Source organism: Neomonachus schauinslandi, chromosome 12, assembly GCF_002201575.2.
Source record: "Neomonachus schauinslandi chromosome 12, ASM220157v2, whole genome shotgun sequence".
NCBI lineage: Eukaryota > Metazoa > Chordata > Mammalia > Carnivora > Phocidae > Neomonachus > Neomonachus schauinslandi.
This window is the reverse complement of record NC_058414.1, coordinates 86793281-86814171: the sequence shown is the minus strand read 5'-3', so window position 1 is coordinate 86814171 and position 20891 is coordinate 86793281. Positions and strand designations below refer to the sequence as shown.

The following is a 20891-nucleotide window of genomic DNA, read 5'->3' as shown; positions in this document are numbered from 1 at the left end:
CTATCTATCTATCTATCTATCTATCTATCTATCTATCTATCTATCTACTTGAGAGCTTGTTTGGAGGTTCTAGCAGGGGACCGCAGCTACTTGTATACCCTTGACCGTATTTGAGATAGTGCATGCACAAGCAGAGGGTGGAGGAACAGAGGGAGAGGGAGAGAGAGAATCTTAGGCAGGCTCCACACTCAGGGCAGAGCCTGAATCGGGCTTGATCTCATGACCCTGAGATCATGACCCGTGCCAAAATCAAGAGTCGGATGGATGCTTAACCGACTAAGCCACCCAGGCTCCTGTTATATTAAATATAAAAATATTTACTTCTTGAAAAGGGGGTAGCACTGTTTCTAAGTTTCTGTCAATTCAATTTAATGAGAAATCACCAAAGTCCACTTCAGAGAAATGTTTTGTATATATATATGAACTGTTTTTACAATGCTAAGCCTCAAACTGTGCATACAATGAAGAATAAAAAGCAGATGGACACAGGTCTAAAAGCATATTGCAACTAAGATTATAACTAAGTGGATGAAGGCTAATGGCAGACTGAACAGAAGTCAAAGTTCAAGCAACTCAAATCCACAGCTTCCTGGAAAATAAATGATTTTTAGCCTATAAGGTCTTCCTGTTTTCAGTTTCTTTACCTTTTAATATACCTGGAGTGCCTACTACCACATTATTTTTCTGAAAAATTCCTCTACATGTCATGTTTTGACAAGAAAATCTTCAATGGCTCCAAACTGACTGGAAGATGACTCTTTAGTCTTGAATTAAGAGCCCACCACAAATCCAGTCCTATTTTCCCCAAAATAAGCCCTTACCCTGACAAAACTGGTCTACTCGCTGTCCCCAGAACATGCCTGCTCTCACGCAAACATTCTCACTATTCCCTTTCTTGGAAAATCATTATCCTTCCTTCATGGCTAATGTTCACTGAACATTTACTGGGTGCTAAATGTCTGTTTTATTTAGCCCTCACTACAATCCTATGAAGAATGAATTATTATTATTCTAATTTCACATTTCAGAATACTGAGGCTTAGAGAGGTGAAGGGTCTACAGTCACAGAGCCAGTAAGCGGACAAGCTAGGATTTGAATTAAGGTCTCTATTTCTAGGGCCCAAACTCTTGACCACTACAGGGCAATAAGCAGGATTATCTGATGGTGACCCCCAGAGCTCACTCAGTGTTGCCTGGACAAAAACTGGGCTACAGCAGGTGAACACCTTTTTCCCAGCAGAAGGGGCTGTACTCAGGATCAGTTATCCACAGCACTGGCACCTTTATCCTTCAGAAGAGGAGACTGAGACTTCCCATGGGTCTGAAAGCATCTAGGTATGAGGAGCTGACACTCCCAGACAACGTCTATAGGCAGCCGGGACACCAATTTGAACTGCTTGGAACTAAGCAGCCCAAGGATTCTCTCAATGACAAGGATGCTTTCTCATTCTTGCCTGATGGTAAGGCAGAATACCAGGAGAATTCAAACCCACTCTGCAGGCTCAGCAGAGCAGAAGCCCCAGTGTCCTTTCTGTGGGATGATGCAGAATGGGGGGTACTGTGCCTTCTTCTGTCTTGCTGACTTAGCTATGTCAGTTTTCCTTTTCCCTAGTAAAATCTATCCCTTAACTCATGCTGGGTGAGGCTGTGCAGTCAGTCTTTGTTTTGAGACCTGGATGGAACCTAATGGACAAAACCACCATCCATGGTGCCTTTGGGCATACATCTTACCAACCCTTTCAGGGTTGTGCTAAAATCCCATTTATTCTATGGAAAAGTTCCTGATTCTCCTTAGTGAAAGGAGATCCTTGAGCCTCTAAACTATAGCAAAGGCTATCCTTTGGCATCTCAACAAAGCATATCTTTGATATATATCATTATTTAAGGCATAATTTCCACAAATATGCATTTAGATTCCATTGAAATTTTAAGCTTTCCAAATGTAGGGGAGGGACCCTATATATTTAGCACCTTCAACAGACTGGGTGGCAACCCTGTACACATAGGCATTTAATATATATTTGCTGGCTGTATGTGTATAAGAATGTATGTATATTTTGTTCTTCAGAGGGCCACATTTCATCCACTCATCACATATATATGAGCACCCAATATATGCTGAGCCCTGTGTTGGGCACTGGGTCTACAATAACACTGTTCTGACACAAGGAGTTCCTAACATAACAGAAAGATGGATATATGAGTGTATTATAATAAAATCATAGAGAACTATGGAGGGGAGGAGATGATCATGGCGAGCTTCACAGATGGGGGTGTGGGGAGTAAGGGGGGCAACCCATGGACAGAAAACTCAGTTTTATTGGGCCTTGATGAATGAACCAGACTAAAAAGGAAAAAACGTCTACAAATGAATGAGAGAAATACACCAACTCTTTAGTTATTAAATGAATAATGCTAATTTAAAAGGAGATGATTCCTATCACTTGTAAAATTAATTTTCAAAAGTTCTTTTACCAGTTATTGACCTTGAGTTACACAGAAAAGGGCAATTTTACTGATTTCATTCTTTGGCATTAGCCACCTGAAAGGGTAAGAAAGAGTAGTGAACCTTACAGAAGTTCTAACAATTCCTCTTTGTCTGGGCCTCTTTTTCTTTTTTCTTTTTTTTACAGCTAAATCTGAATCTATGGGAAATATCAAATAGAATTACTTGCTATCAAACCTAAAAAAAAACTTAAAATGAATTAAAAAATAATTTATTGTTTATTTATATCTGAGTCTGAGGAACACAGAGCCAGTGTGAAATATTGCCAAATGAAGAAATCTACTAATTTTAAAGAACATTTTCTGAAACTAATGTAAAAATACAAAAAAACAAAAAACCCTCCTTAATTACAGAAAAATACTCTAGAAGAAAGCTCCAATCAGGGGGTATTTTTATATTTCGTGGCAGGAGACCAGATCTGTATTAAAAATCATTTTAAGTCTTCAAGTCTAACAGGCAAGGCCACATGTGAAAAATGCGTATTTCTATGGCGATCAGGGAGGATGTCTCTCACAGATCCTTCCAAAGCAATGCTCTCCTCTCTCAAAATTCTCTAAGTCCACATTTATAAATAGATTGTGTTCACACAAGAGCCTCTCCCATACACAGGTATTCCAGCTCTCTAACAAGCCCTTGCAACCACTTGCTCAATTCACTCTTTCCACCATATTGAAAGCCTCTTGAAGGTGGAGTCCCATGCCAACTTTTTCATGGCTCTGTCTCCAGCATTTAGCAGGGTTCTGCACACAGGAAGTACTCAATAAATATTTGCTGAATGAATCAATGAATGAATGGAATGCTTCAAGAAAAAGACTATTTCATAAGTATCAAGGCTAAGACGAACCTCTCTGAAGATAGTAGTCTAACACTGAGAACTTGCCTATAATATTTTTAGGAAAAAAAATTCTTCATTGGGATATGGTATGCCTTCTATTAACTCAAGGCAAAGCTAATTGCTTTACCTATAAATGGTGATCCCCATTTGAACAGAAATAATATGGCTATTTGACAGTAACTTTCTATGAAGAAATACACTTTCTAGAGTAAGACTAAGAGTTTCGACAAGAAGTAACCTGCCTAGTTTCATATGTCTATACCACAAATACCCCCTCTGCCCCAAATAAAATAATTAAAGGCTCTGGCACCCTGGTATCCTTCTCCTCCCTGCTCCAAATGCCTCTAATAGTGAAGAGAAGACAAACAAGCAATGTCTGGTGAAACAACACACAAAATGCAGAAGAAGGGACTATCTTTGAATTCATCACAGTTAATTAGGACAGAAGGTCCCTAAGCAGCAGCATAGGAATTAAGAGAAAAATAGAGAAGAAGAGCAGGAATAGGCCAAAGAAATTTTTAAGTCCCTAAATTCACTCCAAATATAGGGGCCTTTATGTTTAAGACTCTAAGTTATTCTTTTACTTTTAATCTTTAACCTGGGATCTCTCCCATTTGTTGAAATCCCAATATTACCTGTCCCCCCCTCCCCCCCCCGCCCATGCAATCACTGGAAAACATTAAAGATTTTCATGGCTACTTGAGGATCAGCAGAGAAAGGAATCACAGACCAGATCCATTTTTGTAGTCTATAGTCAGGTGAAGAAAGACCACTTCCAACAGGAAGAGTTCAGTGGTGGCAGCAAGAAATAAGAGGACAACGAGACCCCTGAAGTCTCCAAATAACTGGCCTGGCATTCCAAAGCCTAGCCTAGTACAAAGTTACCCACAATTGCTATCCTCTGCCTTCTAGCTTTCCTCTATTTACACAACCCATCAATTACTGCTCTTCTGTGAAGATTATGATGATTTTGAGAAAAGATAAACATGGAGAAAACACATTAATGGAATCAGGTTTATACAAAAAAAAAAAAAAAAAAAAAGGAGTAGGTTGTGTCTGTTGATCTCCATTACATGGAAGAGAAAAATGTGGCCCAAAGACAGGATCTCTTTCTCAAACTCCATACAGTGACAGAATAGAGGCTCAGTATTATTTATTCCTTTGTAGTCCGGTGTGTTTTTACATTATGACAGTGATTATGATATGAATGGGAAAGACAGCTAGAGTTGCATTCCGAAGATGAGGAACTTTAATCCTGGCCGAGCCTTGGACAAATCATTTCACCACTAAATCCTTTGTTTCCACTCTGTTAAAATGAGGGTGCTCACTAACTTACATAATTGTTTTCTAATGTGACACCATATATGTGAATGTACAATAGACCGTGGAATATAAATATCCAAGGTGATCTATCCACCAGCATGCTTCCAGAGGCACCAGTAAGACGATCTATTTTCTCATACAACAGTTAAGTCCCAAAGGTGGTGAGGGCTGCAGGAACGGTAAAATCAAGGCTCTTGCTCCAGCTGTCTGTGAATCTCTTGGCTCTTCACTCCTCCACGGTAAGCTTGTCCTCAGGTTATTTTCCTTTTAAACTGCAAAGGAGAGAAAGCCTCTCTTCCAATTCTAGAATAAAAACCCTTCCTTTTAGTCTGATTGTGCCAGAAAATAATTTGGACTTCCATCTTCTTTAGTAGCTAAGCTCTCTTAAGAGCACCTAAATGAGCACAGTGTTAGAAGGATTCAAGGGCTAGTACAGCAGCACTGACTATTTGCAAGCAGAGCCCAGGCCAGCAGAATCTGTGTTCCTCAAAATGCAAGGGGTCTTATCAGTATCTAGTGGCGTCTATTTTCCCTATAAACATCCATGAATTGCTTAATACCATGTACTTCCTTGAGACACTCAAAAGTGATCACGTGTATCTTATCTGTGAGTTTCAGTTTATGCATCCTTCTTCAAAAATCCATGAAACTCCCTACTTTGAGTTTCACTAAATCCATTTCTCTCTCATTTCAGCCTGAACATTGCAATCCAGCTCCACAGGTAGCAAATTGAAATGTTTAGTGGCCCATTGCAGACAGATTGAATCTGAAAAGAATACGGCAATAAGAAAGAAGCAAGGCATCAATATCATATAGTAAAGCTCTGGCCAACGACAGTGATGATGTAGGTGAACGACTGAGCATTTGTTAAACTTCTCCCATTGTGAAAGTAACCTATTATTCTGGTTGTGCAATGAAATGCCTCAGTCACCAAAAGAACAAGTCAGTAAAAAATGATATGGCTTATTTTCTACTGCTGTTGTTCTATGGGGATGGCATGGCATCCACTGGAGTCCACTTGACCAACAGTGTGCTTCATTTATCCCTGTCTGGCGTTCATTCTGTAGAATGTTTCATATGCTGGTGGTGACGCCTTTTCCTTTTTTTTTCTTTCTTCTTCTTCTTTGATTTTTGTTGTTGATCAAATTAAGCCTGACATAGTTGAATTTTAAGGCTAACATGACATGGTTACCTGATTTAGGATTACTTATAAAAAAGAAAATAAAAAGCATGTGGCAACAGCATCAAAGCAAAACAAAGAGAAGAGAAATGTGGAGCAGCTGCCTTGGAATATGCTTCTTTGTCTGACTGCACAGTAAAAACAGTTGAGGTTAGACAACAGGTCTCATATAGTAGCATTTCATAGCTGCAACTACCAATTTATATCCCAACTGGTTTCCACGTCCAAATCATCTGAGCACTGAGAAATCCCCACACACAACATGAGCCACGGCAGCTACACTGACCCAGGGCTGTGAGCAAGAGGGGAGACACAGGCGGGCACCTATGAGATCAGATGCAGAGGGGATGAGCGTCCTCCCGAGGTCTACTCCAACCTGAGACAGGAGCCTCAACATTGCCTATGCGGTTTCTGCTGCGCTTCTTCCCAAGTGCTATATGGACTGAAAGCTATGTCCCCCTAAACGTCATGTTGAAGTCCCAATGTGATGGTATTTAGAGGTGGGGAGCTTAGGAAGTAATTAGGTCATGAAGGCAGAGCCCTCATGAATGAGATTAGTGCCATTAGGAGTCATGAAAGAGATGATCTCTCCGGACATGTGAAGATACAGCAAGAGAGGGGGTGCCTGCAAGTCAGGAAACAGGTCTTCACCAGACACAGACCTGCTGGCGCCTTGATCTTGGACTTCCAGCCTCCAAAACTGTGAGCTGTAAATTGCTGTTGTCTGCCACCCGGTCTATGGTATTTTCGCTATAGCAGCTTCAACGGACTAAAATACCACACACTGTGTCCTCGATGCCTGATGGCTACTCCATGTATTGTTTAATTAAATTGACAAGGTCTTCCATGGCTGATACAAATTTGTCAACATTCCTAGGCAAAGTACTGGGAATCTAAAAGTAAATGTTCTTGTTCACCTGCCATCTGACGCTAAGAAAACAATGGTGACCAATTTAAGGGTAGCATGGTAAGACATTTGTAACAGTAACAACATCATAGTCACAGTCCCTAATACCTGTAGCATTCACCATGGGCTAGGTACTGGTGTAAGTGCTTCATTCACGCAAATCCTATCAAGTGAGTTCTACTGCTATCCCCATTTTACAGATGAAGAAACAGAGACAGAGACCTAAGGCATCTGCCCAAGGTTTCACAGCAAGGAAGAGAGCGGCACCAAGGTAATCGAGACACAGAGCCACAGGCTCTTCACCACGACACTAGGATCTCACACCTCCCTGAAAAGGGAACAGAAAACCAATGATGGTAGTGATGACTCCATCACAGGAAATCTTAAAATACAATGCTAAGTTCGCCTAGCCAATGAAGAGATGTCATCCCCCAGCTACTAGTCTGGGATTTGGCCCAACACATACTAAATAGGATTATGCCCCCTCCCTTGGGCCAGATGTAATCAAAACCTTAATCCGATAAGAAATAAGAGGACGATACCACTTGGCAGGTGCCAACTCTAACCTGCCAGGGCAAAGCCCAGAGACAAGCTGCTGCTGACCATCAGTTTGCAAAAGGTTTCACTGTGGCTGATCAGGATTTGGGAAACTGTCTTGCCTCTTTTTTATCTTTTTTTTTTCTCCTCTTGATGTCACCTCCCTCATTCTATTCCTTCACAAAATCTATATTATTTCTCTAGCAGCCCCACCAAAGTCAACCTTGGCAGACAGTGCCTGATTATAATTGGCTGTCCTTTGCTATTACACAGACTACACTATTAAAGAGGCAATTGCTTATCAGAATCACATTCTGAAGATAGTGCCCATTAAGAATCTTCCTGTTGTTGCTGAGGGGAAGCAGTCATTTGTGCTACCAAATCAGACTAAACATATCACATGTAATTGCTTTTGAAGACATAGCTAAGTCCAATACTACAAAATGACTGCTTTGAAAAAAAGCAATTGAATGATGAGCTAACCTAGAGGTTCTAACATTATTAAACGCTGACATTTGGAAAAGTATTCTCATAAAGAGGGTGACCTGGGAGACCGTAGTGCAACTATGGGGTAAAGGGGGGTCAGACAGAACAAGGTTTAATTACTGTTCCTGGTGCTTACTGGCTGTGTAATATTGAGCAACTTACTGAGACTCTGTTTCTTCATCTTTAAATTGGAAATACGATAATGCCAGAAGTTGCCATAGGACTTTTGAGAGGATATCAAGTAAGTACCCAGCACAGTGCCTGGAATGAAATAGAAACTTCCGTCCCACCAGAATTTAAGTTCCATGATGGCAGACATTCTTGTCTTTGTTCCCCAGAACATAATAAATGCTCAGTAAGTATTTAATGAATAAATGAGTCAACACACTGGTTGCCTTTTTCCTTGAAACGATGCCAATTAAAGTCAGATCCTCTTCTTCAGTGATGCAGAAGTTCTTTTATCAGGACTCAGTAAGTTACCTAACCCTTCCAATCAATATGTCCCTACCTAGCGAACCAGAATATTTGTTCTTTTCCAAACTCAGTATCAACTCAATTAGAGCTTGTGATGATACATGCCTCAAACTCATTATTCATTTTAGTTTGCAAATCACTTATGAAGAATTCCTTTTCCTGTAATGACCACATATTCTACTTTTTCTGTCTTCTTTCCCTATAATTCTAATAAATCAGGAGATTCTGCTGCATTCTAATAGAAGAACTAAGGGGTCTTTAAGTCAGAAGCAGGATTTACCTTGGCAGACAGCTAGGTGGCCTTGTCCCCAAACTTCTCTGAGTTTTTATTAGGTTCTATCTTGAGGATTTCAAAAAAGCACTTTATAAATAATATGAACTATAAAGCACCATGCAAATTTCAAGTATCATTTTTATTATTCCATTATCTAAGTGATTGTCCACTGTCACTTAAGATAACCAGAATTTCAAAATTTCAAGACCTTGTATCTGTCAGAAACAAAAATGTTAACATATTTTTCAGAAATAAGCATTTGAGAGTTGAGGAAAAAAACTACAGGTCTGTATAATCTACTTTGTTTTTTTAAAAAAGATTTCATTTATTTGAAAGAGAGAGAGAGAGAAAGAGAACACAAGTAGGGGGAGTGGCAGAAGGAGAGGGAGAAGAAGAATCCCGCTGAGCAGGGAGCCTGATGCAGGGCTGGATCCCACACTACCTGAGCCAAAGGCAGACACTTAACCATCTGAGACACCGAGGTGTCCCTTCTATAATCTACTTTAAAATAAAATAGGAAACTGTTAATCAAATTAATTGGTATTTCATTTTCAACTATTTTTCTGTATCTATTTAACAGTGGGTTTTTTTGTTTTTTTTTTTTTGTCATTTTAACTAATCCCTGGTTGATTTCTATCATTTTACCAGTAAAAGCTTCAATGTAAATCCTTCAAGGCAACTGACAATTAATTATATGCTAAATGAGTCTCTTGGCTTCAATTTTACGTTGGTTTTAAAAAAGACAAACATGTAGGTAAAGGCCAGTGAGTATATACACATACAATAGTGTAAGAACACACTTGAGATATGAAAGCAGTCCCTGTGTGATGGACTCAGTGTTTGTGTCCCTCCAGAATTCATATGATGAAGCTCTAACCTCCAGGGTAATGGTATTTGGAGGTGGGGGTCTTTGGGTGGTAATTAAGTTTAGATAAGGTCATGGGGGTAGAGCCTCCTGATGGAATTAGGGCTCTTTTAAGGAGAGGAAAAGATAGCAATGCTTCCTCTTTCCACCCTTTGAGGACAAAGCAAGGAGGTGGCCATCTAAGAACAGGGAACTCACCAGAACCTGAGTATGCTGGCACCACGGTGACCTTGGACTACCAGCCTGCACAAGGGTGAGAAATAAATTTGTTGCATAAGCAGCCCATTCTAGGGACTAGGACACCCCTTTCACATTCATATTAATTGGGCTTGAGCTATAGCAGGTGCAGAAACTTCCATTTGCAATCTCTTTTGAGAAGCAAATTGGTCAAGTAACTGCGCCTCCCCTCAGAGCAGCTCTGGGCCCTGCCCTCCACAATAGGAATGTTAATGAGAGCTTCCCATCTCTGCAGGCTGCCTGCAACTGGGAGGCAGGTAGGCTTTTCTTTCCCAACCTGAGAAGGAAATCAGCAAGGAATAGAAATTTCTGTGGTCCTTATCCCAGTTTTGAATTTGAAAAATGTGGCTTCTGTCAGCAAACAAAGAAAAATAATTCAGGCAGCTCTTTTGGCAGATAGTCTTTGTGTCCACATATATTTAGAAAGCTGTCTTTTCTTTCCTTTTTTTTTCCCCTTACCCTGTGGGGTTTTTTTTTTTTTTTTTTGAACTTTCTATAGTAAAGAAGCAGTGATTACTGGAGCAGCTGTTAAACGATCTCTGATTTCATCCTCACTTCACTATTCTCGAAATCCCCATCCTCCTTGCAGCTCACACTGGGTGTGCACACTGATGATAAACACCCAGGCCTGTGGGGTCCCAGACAGGAGCCACAAGCTACATGTAGCTGTTAAGCGTGTGGCTAGTCCAAACTGAGATGTGCTCGAAGGATAAAATACACACTGGATTTCTAAGATGTAGTATGAAAATCAGAATGTAAAATATGTTATCATTTTTATATTAATTACAAGTTGAAGTTGTGGAAAATTAATAACAGGAAATCTCATTTAGAAAGGAGGCCGGCAGGGGGTGCACTCATGCCCTATCATTCATCAATTGCAGACGCAACAGGAAGAGAAGCACCTTGGACAAAGACACTTCTTTACTATCTCAGGAGGAAGAAGAAAGGCTTTCCTTTGCCCTAGCAACAGCCTAGCCAATGAGAAACAGGCACAACTCAGCCAATGAAAAACAACTGTATTTGGAACTCTGTTTACTCCAATGGACTTTTTGTTTCTAACAGCCTTCCTGACTCCCCCATTTTCTCTATACCTCTCCTTTGTTGTCCAGAAGTGCCTGTGGTTTTCCCACAGCTGTCCCTGACTGCAATCCTCCGTTATTCCCAAATAAACCCATTTTTGCTGGTAAAATAACTGCCAGTTTTATTTTTTAAGATGAACAAAATGATATTTTGGATGTATTGGGTGAAATAGAATATACTATTAAATTTATTTCAAACTTTTCTTTATCTTTCCTTTTTTTTTTTTTTTTATGTGACTCGTGTCTTTGGGAGGGTGCTGATCTGTACACTTATTATAAGTCAACCAAAAGTTATGTCCAGTGTTGACTTAGGAGTTTGTATATGTGTATAAATGTAAATACAAATATACATATATGTGTCTATCACCATTGCAGTAGGCATTTGTAACCAATAAACCAAATTTGTAAATTCTTACAAAGGAGAAGGAAGGTACCATGCTGGAAACAGTTTAACTAGATGTGTTCATCGTAATAATTTAATAATATTGGGGCAAATGGAACTAATAAAATAAAAAGGTATACACATGTGTAATTTTTCACACACACAAACTTGCATGCCTACAGATACATGGTGGTCATACAGGTGACAATTCAAACTAGTTGGGAGGGAAGTCCATTCACACATTAGCAGAAAGGACAAGTGAATACTACACTTTTATCTTAAAAAAAGCTTTCATCGGGGCACCTGGGTGGCTCAGTCGTTAAGCGTCTGCTTCGGCTCAGGTCATGATCCCAGGGTCCTGGGATCGAGCCCCATATCGGGCTCCCTGCTCTGCGGGAAGCCTGCTTCTCTCTCTCCCATTCCCCCTGCTTGTGTTCCCTCTCTCGCTGTGTCTCTCTCTGTCAAATAAATAAATAAAATCTTTAAAAAAAAAAAAAAAAGAAAGCTTTCATCATTTCTAAAGTCCTATAAATGCAGTGGAACTTCCAGCTAAATGCTGTCTAGTAGAAAATACAATACACAAATAAATCACATGTATAATTGGCATAGCAAAGCCCCAGTAGAAGCAAGGTCTTTAACACAACCTAAAACAATTTGATTGTTAGCTTTTGATCTGGTTGATCTTGTTTAATTGTGTTAATATTCAATTTCATTAAAATCTTTAAGGTAATATGCTTCAACTCAGCTCCAATTCAGATTATCCTATCACAGACTGTGAATTATGCAATCCTATTATATTCTGCACAGATCTTTTTGAGGGTGTGTAAGAGCTATTTGAATAGTGGAAAATTTCTGAAGTCTAGGACTACATTTTAACTCAGAAAATTTTTATTCAGAAAAATTCAACTTGGAAAATTATGACTTCCTAGGTGTTTTATAACCCTTTAGTGCAATACCACTTGCAAATTTAAGATACTATTTATTTTCATTGACACACATCTCCACATTTGTATTCTCAAATCTCCTGCTTATCTGGTCCTTTCTGTTTTTTTCACCAGGTAAGAATATGCTATAAGATAATTGCTATTCTTAACAAACATATGAAAAAGTAAACATCCCAATAAGAGTCTTTCCACAGTACTTGCCTATGGATGGAAGATATTTGCCTCAGAGCTGCTGCCACTGTTAAAAATATTCTACCTCAGGAAATGCCTTAAAAAAATGAAATGATGACATATCTTTATCTATTAAAGATTTTTTTGGACCATTTAAAATCATTTAAACCTCAGTCTAATGAATGAAGAAGTTAATAAATTAGGTACTTTCATGTGATGTTACAAAAATATTTGCGTGTATATACATACACATAAATACATAGAAGTATATATAAAAATATATAGTAATATATAAAGCAGTTCTACTTAATTTTTGGGTCCTTAAATTTGCTCTAAGGTAATTCCAAAGGAAGATTTAAAAAAAAAAACAACAAAAAACTGTGGAAGGGAAGGAAAAATAAAGTAAGATAAAAACAGAGAGGGAGGCAAACCATAAGGATCTTAACTATAGGAAACAAACTGAGGTTTGTTGGAGAGGTGGTGGGGGGGAATGGGGTAGTTGGGTGCTCCATTAAGGAGCTAACTTGATGTAATGAGCACTCGGTATTATATGCAACTGATGAATCACTGAATTCTACCCCCCAAACTAATAATACACTATATGTTAATTATATTGAATTTAAATTAAAAAATAAAAAATAAAAACTTGAGGAAGGGGGAAAAAACTGGAGCTTTGGTAGCATTGCTTTATATTAAAAAAAATATTTAAGGGTATGCCTGGGTGGCTCAGTCAGTTAAGCATCTGCCTTCGGTTCAGGTCATGATCTCCAGGCCCTGGGATCCAGCCCCACGTGGGCTTCCTGCTCAGCAGGGAGTCTGCTTCTCCCTCTCCCTCTGCCCCTGCTCGTGCTCTCTCTCTTGCTCACTGTCAAATAAATAAAATCTTTAAAAATAAATAAATAAATGAATAAATATTTAAGTATTTTTATGGATAAAAATTAAATGATCAAATCTGTAATGTTTAGTAAAAAAAAAAAAAAAATCAGTCCTTCTATGATACTTCTAACATGTCAACTAAAAAATCAGTTGCAAAGACATGTTTACTTTACTTTCTTCTACATTCCTAGCTTAGACTCCTAGAATTATAGTCTACTTCCTTTTAAGTAAATGGAGAGAGAGAGAGCTGTCCAAAGTCATCAAGCTAGAAAATGGTGGAGTCTCCAGTCCAGTGGTTATACTCCTTCCACACTAACTCACAGCTGGAGCTCCCCCTTCCTTTTTATTTTTTATTTTTTAATTTTTTTTATTTTTAAAGATTTTATTTATTTATTTGAGAGAGAGAGAATGAGAGAGAGCATGAGAGGGAGGAGCAGACTCCCTGCCGAGCAGGGAGCCCGATGCGGGACTCGATCCTGGGACTGCAGGATCATGTCCTGAGCCGAAGGCAGTCGCTTAACCAACTGAGCCACCCAGGCGCCTCCCCCTTCCTTTTTAAATTCAAATAGGCCTGCTATTGTCATTCTCAAATTCACAATTTTTATTTTGTGTGGATTCTTTTTTCCAGACTACATTTAATCAAATTAAGTTACTTAGTAAGTTACTTAGTTCCTTGAGGAAACTATAAAAACTCAATTGTCCTTTCTACTATCACGAATTCCACATAGTGATAGCAGTAATACTCCCTTATACTGATTATTCTGGACACTAATGGGTCCTTTCTCTTTACAACCAGTGCTATGGATTCTCTCCCCAAATCCACAATCTCTATTAGCTTGCAGAGGTTTCCTTCTGAAATTACAACTACTTCTAACTGCCCTCTTATAATTAAACTTTAATTCATATTAAGCCTAGGATTTGAATTTGATCAAGTTAAATTTTCTGAAAACAGATACTATTAAGTTAGTATTTAATAGCAGAGAAGGGCTCTGTTTTTTTCCCTTTATTAACTAACAAATAAACTGTAACAGAGAGTGGTCCCTGCAATGTTCCTTGGACCACACTGGATAACTAAATCTCCATATAAAAAATAATTACCAAGTCAACCTACTTCAGGCAACAAAATGTACATTGAGTAAAATAAATGAATGTGGATTGTCCAATGTTATTTGTTATAATACTATCTGACATATACCTCTGGACTAGGACCTATTAGCAAACCAACAGACTTACAGGCTCAAAATCATGGGACTCCAAGGTTGAGTATTTGACCATGTGTCTCCCCAGATATCCCCTTTATTAATGAATAAATGGAAACAATTTCCTGCACTTTTGGAATTTGTCAAAGCTCATAGAGTAAATCAGAGACAAATCCAGGAAAAGAGTCCACAACCAATATCTTTCAATTTCTTTTGTTCACAAAGTCAAGATGACTTTGATATAAAGAACTTGAATCAACATCATACAGAATTCATTTAGTACAGCTTCTCTAAATTGTATCTTCTGGAAAAAAAAAGCTGTCTCTCCAGACAAGAGTAAATTTAAAGAGGGGGTTAACACATAACTTTGCAAAATACCGCCTGCTCTATCAATCTCTCTGGACTCTGTACTTCAGCACATCATAGTTCAGAAAAGTCCTGGAGTAAAAAAAACCTATTAAATTTTATTTAACCAAGGCTTTTTTCCCCCCACTAAATGCTATTCTTTTCCCTTACTGGCCATGACTCCAGTTACATTTCCTGGGGCACTAGTGTCTTATGGAACATAGTTTGGCACATGCTGGTTTATTGAAAAGTATATAGGACTGAAAGACAAATGAACATAGTGTCAAACTAAATTTAAGGAACCTTCTATATGACCGTAGCAAGCTCTTTAGCTACTCTGGATGTCAGTTTTCCTAAAAATAATAGTCTTAATATAGATTTCACAATGAATAATGCAAAATCAATTGCTCTAGTACATTTTCCACTGCAATGGCAAATAATAAACTTTATTCCTTAAGCCAAAATCAAACATTTAGAGAATGTGCAACGTTTTAGACTCTGCTGGAGCTCCTATAATAGTCCTTACATGAAGGAGCTCACAGTAGTACAGAAGACACACACTCAGATAAATCACTACAGGAAGTGATTCAGCCTATTCATTGATTAATCATAAAAAGGGCCAGGCTGACCAAACTCTACAGAAGAGTGGAACTGAGGGATGATCATCAATTTGCTCCAAGGGATAAGGTGAAGGGCACCCCAAAGACAAAGAAGAGTTTAAGAATATGAAACTTTCAACAGTCTAACTAAATGTAAATATATCCCTCTGTAAATACAGTTCATACTAGCCTCTTTAACGTGTGTTGTGATTTCACTCTTGCAAACATTTATATCATATCAGGGTGAATGTTGATACTAATTAATAGTAACAGTACTTTTCAAAAGCTACCTCAAGGTTAGTGCATAGTTTGATAAATAATATATGCATGGCATCAAACTGGTAAAGTATATGCCTACTCTTATTGACTAATTTATTATCAGGACCCTATTTATTTATTTATTTATTGGTAAAGATTTTATTTATTTGACAGAGAGTGAGAGAGCACGCACAAGCAGGGGGCAATGGCAGGGCAGGCAGAAGGAGAGGGAGAAGAAGGCTCCCCGCTGAGCAGGGAGCCTGATGTGGGGCTCGATCCCAGAACCCTGGGATCATGACCGGAGCTGAAGGCAGATGCTTAACCGACTGAGCCACCCAGGTGCCCCAATCAGGACTCTATTTTAAATTTCCATATTATAGACACACGACACCATATAAATTTACCATCAGCTTCCAAACTTTAAAGTTCTATGCAAAATCTAAATACATGGGGGCGCCTGGGTGGCTCAGTCGTGAAGCGTCTGCCTTTGGCTCAGGTCATGATTCCGGGGTCCTGGGATCAAGTCCTGCTTTGGGCTCCCTGCTCCTTGGGCGCCTGCTTCTCCCTCTCCCACTCCCCCTGCTTGTGTTCCCCTCTCTCGCTGTGTCTTTCTCTGTCAAATAAATAAAATCTTTAAAAAAAAAAAAAATCTAAATACATGGCCTCAAAAACCATCCAGAGTGAAAAATAATAGCCAACATACTTGACAGAAATAAAAAAAAACAAGACATGAGATCCTGGTATGGAGTAACATGCCCGCTATATGTTGGTAGCTGTTTCCAGTTTGAGAGGTATATAATCTACAGGGCTAAAAAATAAAGTTGTATAATATCCTCATGCATCTTCTTTAAGATTAATAGTCTCAACTCAAAAATGAAATCACTACTTTAAAACTATACACAATACAAAAACTTATATACAATACAAAAAGCCTAAGGCTTTTTTTCATGGAAAGGCATCGATACACAGAGCAGGGGGGTAGGGGGGAATAAAATCAAAGGCCACAAAGATAAAATCAACTTAATCTTTTTTTCCTCATAGAGCATTCGAGCTTTTTTTTTATGAAGCATCAAATTATTTGTGTTTTCTTTGTTCTTAAAACTGAACACAAATGCAGTTAGCACAGCACGTTTTTAAAACAGCTGATTTCCATTTTATAGCACAGCTGGGTATATTAGGGGAATCGAAGGTGGGCTCCTGAGTTACACAGCTCGGGGTTTCATCCATACTGTAGCACTAACTAGATGTGTGACCTTGTGTAAGATTTTTTATGTTTTACGGAAAAAAATGTTTTATGGAACAAAAACGTCTTACAGTAAAAAATGAGAATACTACTATTTACTTCCCAGAAGAACTGTAACAGTTAAATAAAATAATATTTGTTAAAGTGCCTTCCTCTTCCTTCAGCATTAAAATAAGCCATCATCTCTCCATTTTACTTCCAGTTTTCTTTTTTCTTTTTTTTTTTTTAAGATTTTATTATTTATTTGAGAGAGTGCGTGTGCACACACGAGCGAGGAGAGGAGCAGAGGGAGAGGGACAGGCAGACTCCCCACCGAGCACAGAGCCTGACATGGGGCCCAATCTCAGGACCCTGAGATCATGACCTGAGCTGAAATCAAGAGTCAGAGTCTTAACTGACTGAGCCACCCAGGTGCCCCTTCCAGTTTGCTTCCCTGAATGAGAACAAAGATAAATAAAAGGGCTCCAGGGTGGCTCAGTCGGTTAAGCGCCTGCCTTCGGCTCAGGTCATGATCCTGGGGTTCGCGGATAGAGCCCCACACCAGGCTCTCTGCTCAGTGGGGAGTCAGCTTCTCCCTCTGCCTCTGCCCCTCCTCCCTGCTTGTGTTTTCTCTCTCTTGCTCACTCTCTCTCAAATAAATAAATTAAAAAAAAAAAAAGACAATGACAAAAGATAAGGAAGAAGACTAACCAGTCTACCGTCTCTTTATCATTCTGTCCTAAGGGAACATTAGAACTATCACTGGGAGCTTTCAGATACTAGCATCCCAGGTCCCAGACTTTCACCTGTAGCATCTGAATGACAAGGGATGGGGCCCAGAAATGTGGCCTGTCCTTAATGTTCCCTAGGTAGTAATTCTCATGCAGCCAATTCCAGACCAGTGCTTAGAATAAATTTCCTAAAGCAGTAAACACACAAAGTTGGTGCTTAATAAATCTTTATTAAATGAATATATTGCGCATGACTGACTGACAGAGCCATCTGTGATACCATTTAAAAAGTAAAAAAGAATCTAGTAATAATGCCCTTGGTGGGCATGGGACACTGACAAGACTTCCTGCCTTCAGAGTTTAAAAAGGGAGGCTGACATGTAAACAAATAAATTAAAATAAAATTATGATAAATATAATAGAAACACAGTAAAAAGGAGAGGGGGATTAATGTGCTGTTCAAAAGCAGTTAATTTCAAGAACTTAGTACATTATGTCAATACAGTATCAACTACAACAACATTAAAAAACCCAAGAGATTATGAAGAAAAAAAGACCAAAATTTAAGGGGGACTATCAATTTGTTTTACATTTACATTGTCATGCTTTAAACGCTCTATGATCAGTACTATATTTTGTTTTTTAATGACTAAAGAAATAGTACAAATAATCTCTGAAATGTGGAGAACACACCAACCAGGTTTACATGTTAACCTTCATATAAGACAATATTATTTCAAGCAATCCTTACTACTGCCTCATTTGAGTACAATAAATGAAACTGGACAGTCCTCTGGCTTTTATTATAACAGGATTTGATGCACGCAAACATAGCTGTTCAGATAAGCATAATTCAGATAATTCTAGAATTGCACGTCAAACTTATAAAATGTGGAGACACTTAATGGACATCACGGATACTGATGACCAGAAAAGTTGCTGTCACTATCAGTTTAACTATTATCAACGAAGACTTAAGCTGTTACTGGGTTGGCTTTGACCCAGCCATTAGATAATATTGGAAAGACGCTCAACTCTTGAGGGTGAAATGTTGACTCTTGCTATCCACAAAGTCTACTTTCTTATCTAAAAACAAATAAAAAGAGAATATATCTTCAACTGTTTCTCTCCCAAATACTATTGAACCAGAGACAGGCAAGCTAGGTGTGATGAAGACGCAACTCTATTTCTTCTGGTTGCAAGGACAGGTGAAAATAATATTCAAATTCTTTTTTTTTTTTTAAGATTTTATTTATTTATTTGAGAGGGAGAGAGGTAGCGAGAGAGAACTTGAGCTGGCGGTGGGGAGAGGGAGAAACAGATTCCTTGCTGAGCAGGGAGCCCAACGCAGGGGCTTGATCCCAGGACCCCAGGATCACGACCTGAGCTGAAGGCAGACTGAACAAACTGAGCCACCCAGGCGCCCCTCATATTCAAATTCTTGAAATAAGCCATGTGTTCTCACCTCTGAGCATTTAGAGTGGTTCTCAAAATTGAACAAGTATCAGGATCACCTGTAAGGATTTGCAAAAATGCAAATTGAGGAGCATGACCTTTAGTGTTTCTGATTCCACAGGTCTGGGTGGGACTGAGAGTTTGCATTTCTAACAATTTCCCAGGGGATGAGATGGTACTGGGGCATCGGTCACCCTGTGAGAACCACTTACCTTTTCTTTTCAGCCTTGAATAACCCTACACTATCTGGCCACACCCACTGAAACTTTCCTTGGCAATAATCTTTTCTCTAAAGCCCTCCCTGAGACACTATCTGTGCTTTCCTAGCCTGCTTCTCCCTTCTTCTAACACAAAAAAACATTTCTTACAGCCCTTCTCTTTTAGGGGCTGCTCGGACTGAGTTCAGTATGGCTGTCTGGACAGGGACAGCCTTACACACATTTTTACTGATTTCAATGCACATGACCGTGAAGACAGCAAGCTCTGGTATCAGGCTGCCTGGGTTTGAAGCATGGCTCCGTGACTTCCTGACCATGTGATGAGGGTCATGTTACTTCAAGTCTTTGAACCTCAATTTCCCCCTCCAAAACAACAAAGATCTCAACAGGGCATACCACACAGGTTTGTTTGTGTAAAAATAGTGCATGTGAAGTGGTTAGCACGTTGTCTGGCATGGGGCAAATGCTTAACAAATGTGACTCACTGACAATATTATTAAGATACATGGATTTCTAAGAAGAAAGGGATGATAAGTTGCTGCTGGAAAATCCTTGAAGAAAAGAGGATGTTTATAGCTTCCTTTTGCTCTTCCCGCACATCCCCCCCACCGTCCGCACGCCCCTCTCTGTCTTCTCTGCACTGGGAGCAGCTCTCCCACCACAGCCCCTCAGCCCCTGAACATGTCTGCCTGTGCCAAGTTCGTCTCCACCCTCTTCTTGGTCAGGAGCATGTCTCAGCTGTTGAGCCCATCACTGTCTGCAGTGGTCCCAAAACCACCAGAGACACTGGCAGATCAGAGCCTCAGCAGCTGGGCAGCCCCATGCCCCCTGACCTCACTCATTCCTAGAGGCAGTTTCCAAACCAGCGCCATTTCAAGGGACATTGACACAGCAGTCAAGTTCATTGGGACTGGGGCTGCCATGGTAGGGGCGGCTGGCTCTGGGGCTAGAACTGGGGCTGATCTTGGGAGCCTCATCATTGGTGATGCCAGGAACCCCTCTCTGAAGCAATGGTTCTTCTCCTACACCATTCTGGGCTTTGCCCTCCCAGAGGCCATGAGGCTCTTTTGCCTGACAATGGCCTTTCTCATCCTCTTCGCCATGTGATAGAGCCATGTCCCCTTCCCACAGGTCTTCCTCCCATGTCTCATCTGCCCTGTATGTTCCTTTTCCTGGGCCTCCCTACGCAGCCCAGGGAAAGTGATTGGCTCAGGGTTTCACAGAGGGAAGATAAATAAATACTGTGTTAGTGAGAAGAAGAAGAAGAAGAAGAAGAAGAAAAAAAAAAACAGGATCTTTATAAAGTTTTGCTGTGAGATGAATTTTAAAAAGTGATTTTTTTCCTCTTCAAGAAAATTGGGAGTAAAAGTCTTTATTACTTCACAGCTCTCAGGATTGGACTAGTGTGTGAAGACTGGGCCACAGGATTACTCAGCGTCCCTGACTTTATTGTGCTAGAGTCAAGAGATGGGATAGGAACTGGGTGAACACTCAAGAAAGAAGCTTAAAATGGTCAGGGAAAGGATTTTCAGCATGGTCATGAATAGTCACTCCACTCTGAGAATTATTTACCAAGATATGGCTGGAAGCATGGGCTGTTTTATTTGGAGATCAAAACAGAGTTTCCTGACTGGATTTCTTAACTATTTGACCTACAGCAATAAATGTGGGGATGAGAAGGATTGGGTTGCATATGGAAGAAACTATAAAGATGGATAGTAATAAACAGCAATATAACAAGAACAGTAATAAAGAGTATTATGACAAAAATATGTAAGGAAAGAGGGC

General features: G+C 39.5%; 2 protein-coding genes across 4 annotated transcripts in view; one reads left to right on the top strand and one right to left on the bottom strand.

Annotated features, from left to right (window-relative positions):
- The window catches only part of EXOC4 (exocyst complex component 4), a 747671-nt gene that overhangs the window by 326937 nt on the left and 399843 nt on the right, over window positions 1-20891 (bottom strand). The gene's annotated exons all lie outside the window — the stretch shown is intronic.
- LOC110582960 (ATP synthase F(0) complex subunit C2, mitochondrial-like) lies at window positions 19728-20210 on the top strand. The gene has a single exon (XM_044920185.1). It carries the CDS (start codon window positions 19785-19787, stop codon window positions 20208-20210), a length of 426 nt encoding a protein of 141 aa, XP_044776120.1. The 5' UTR covers window positions 19728-19784.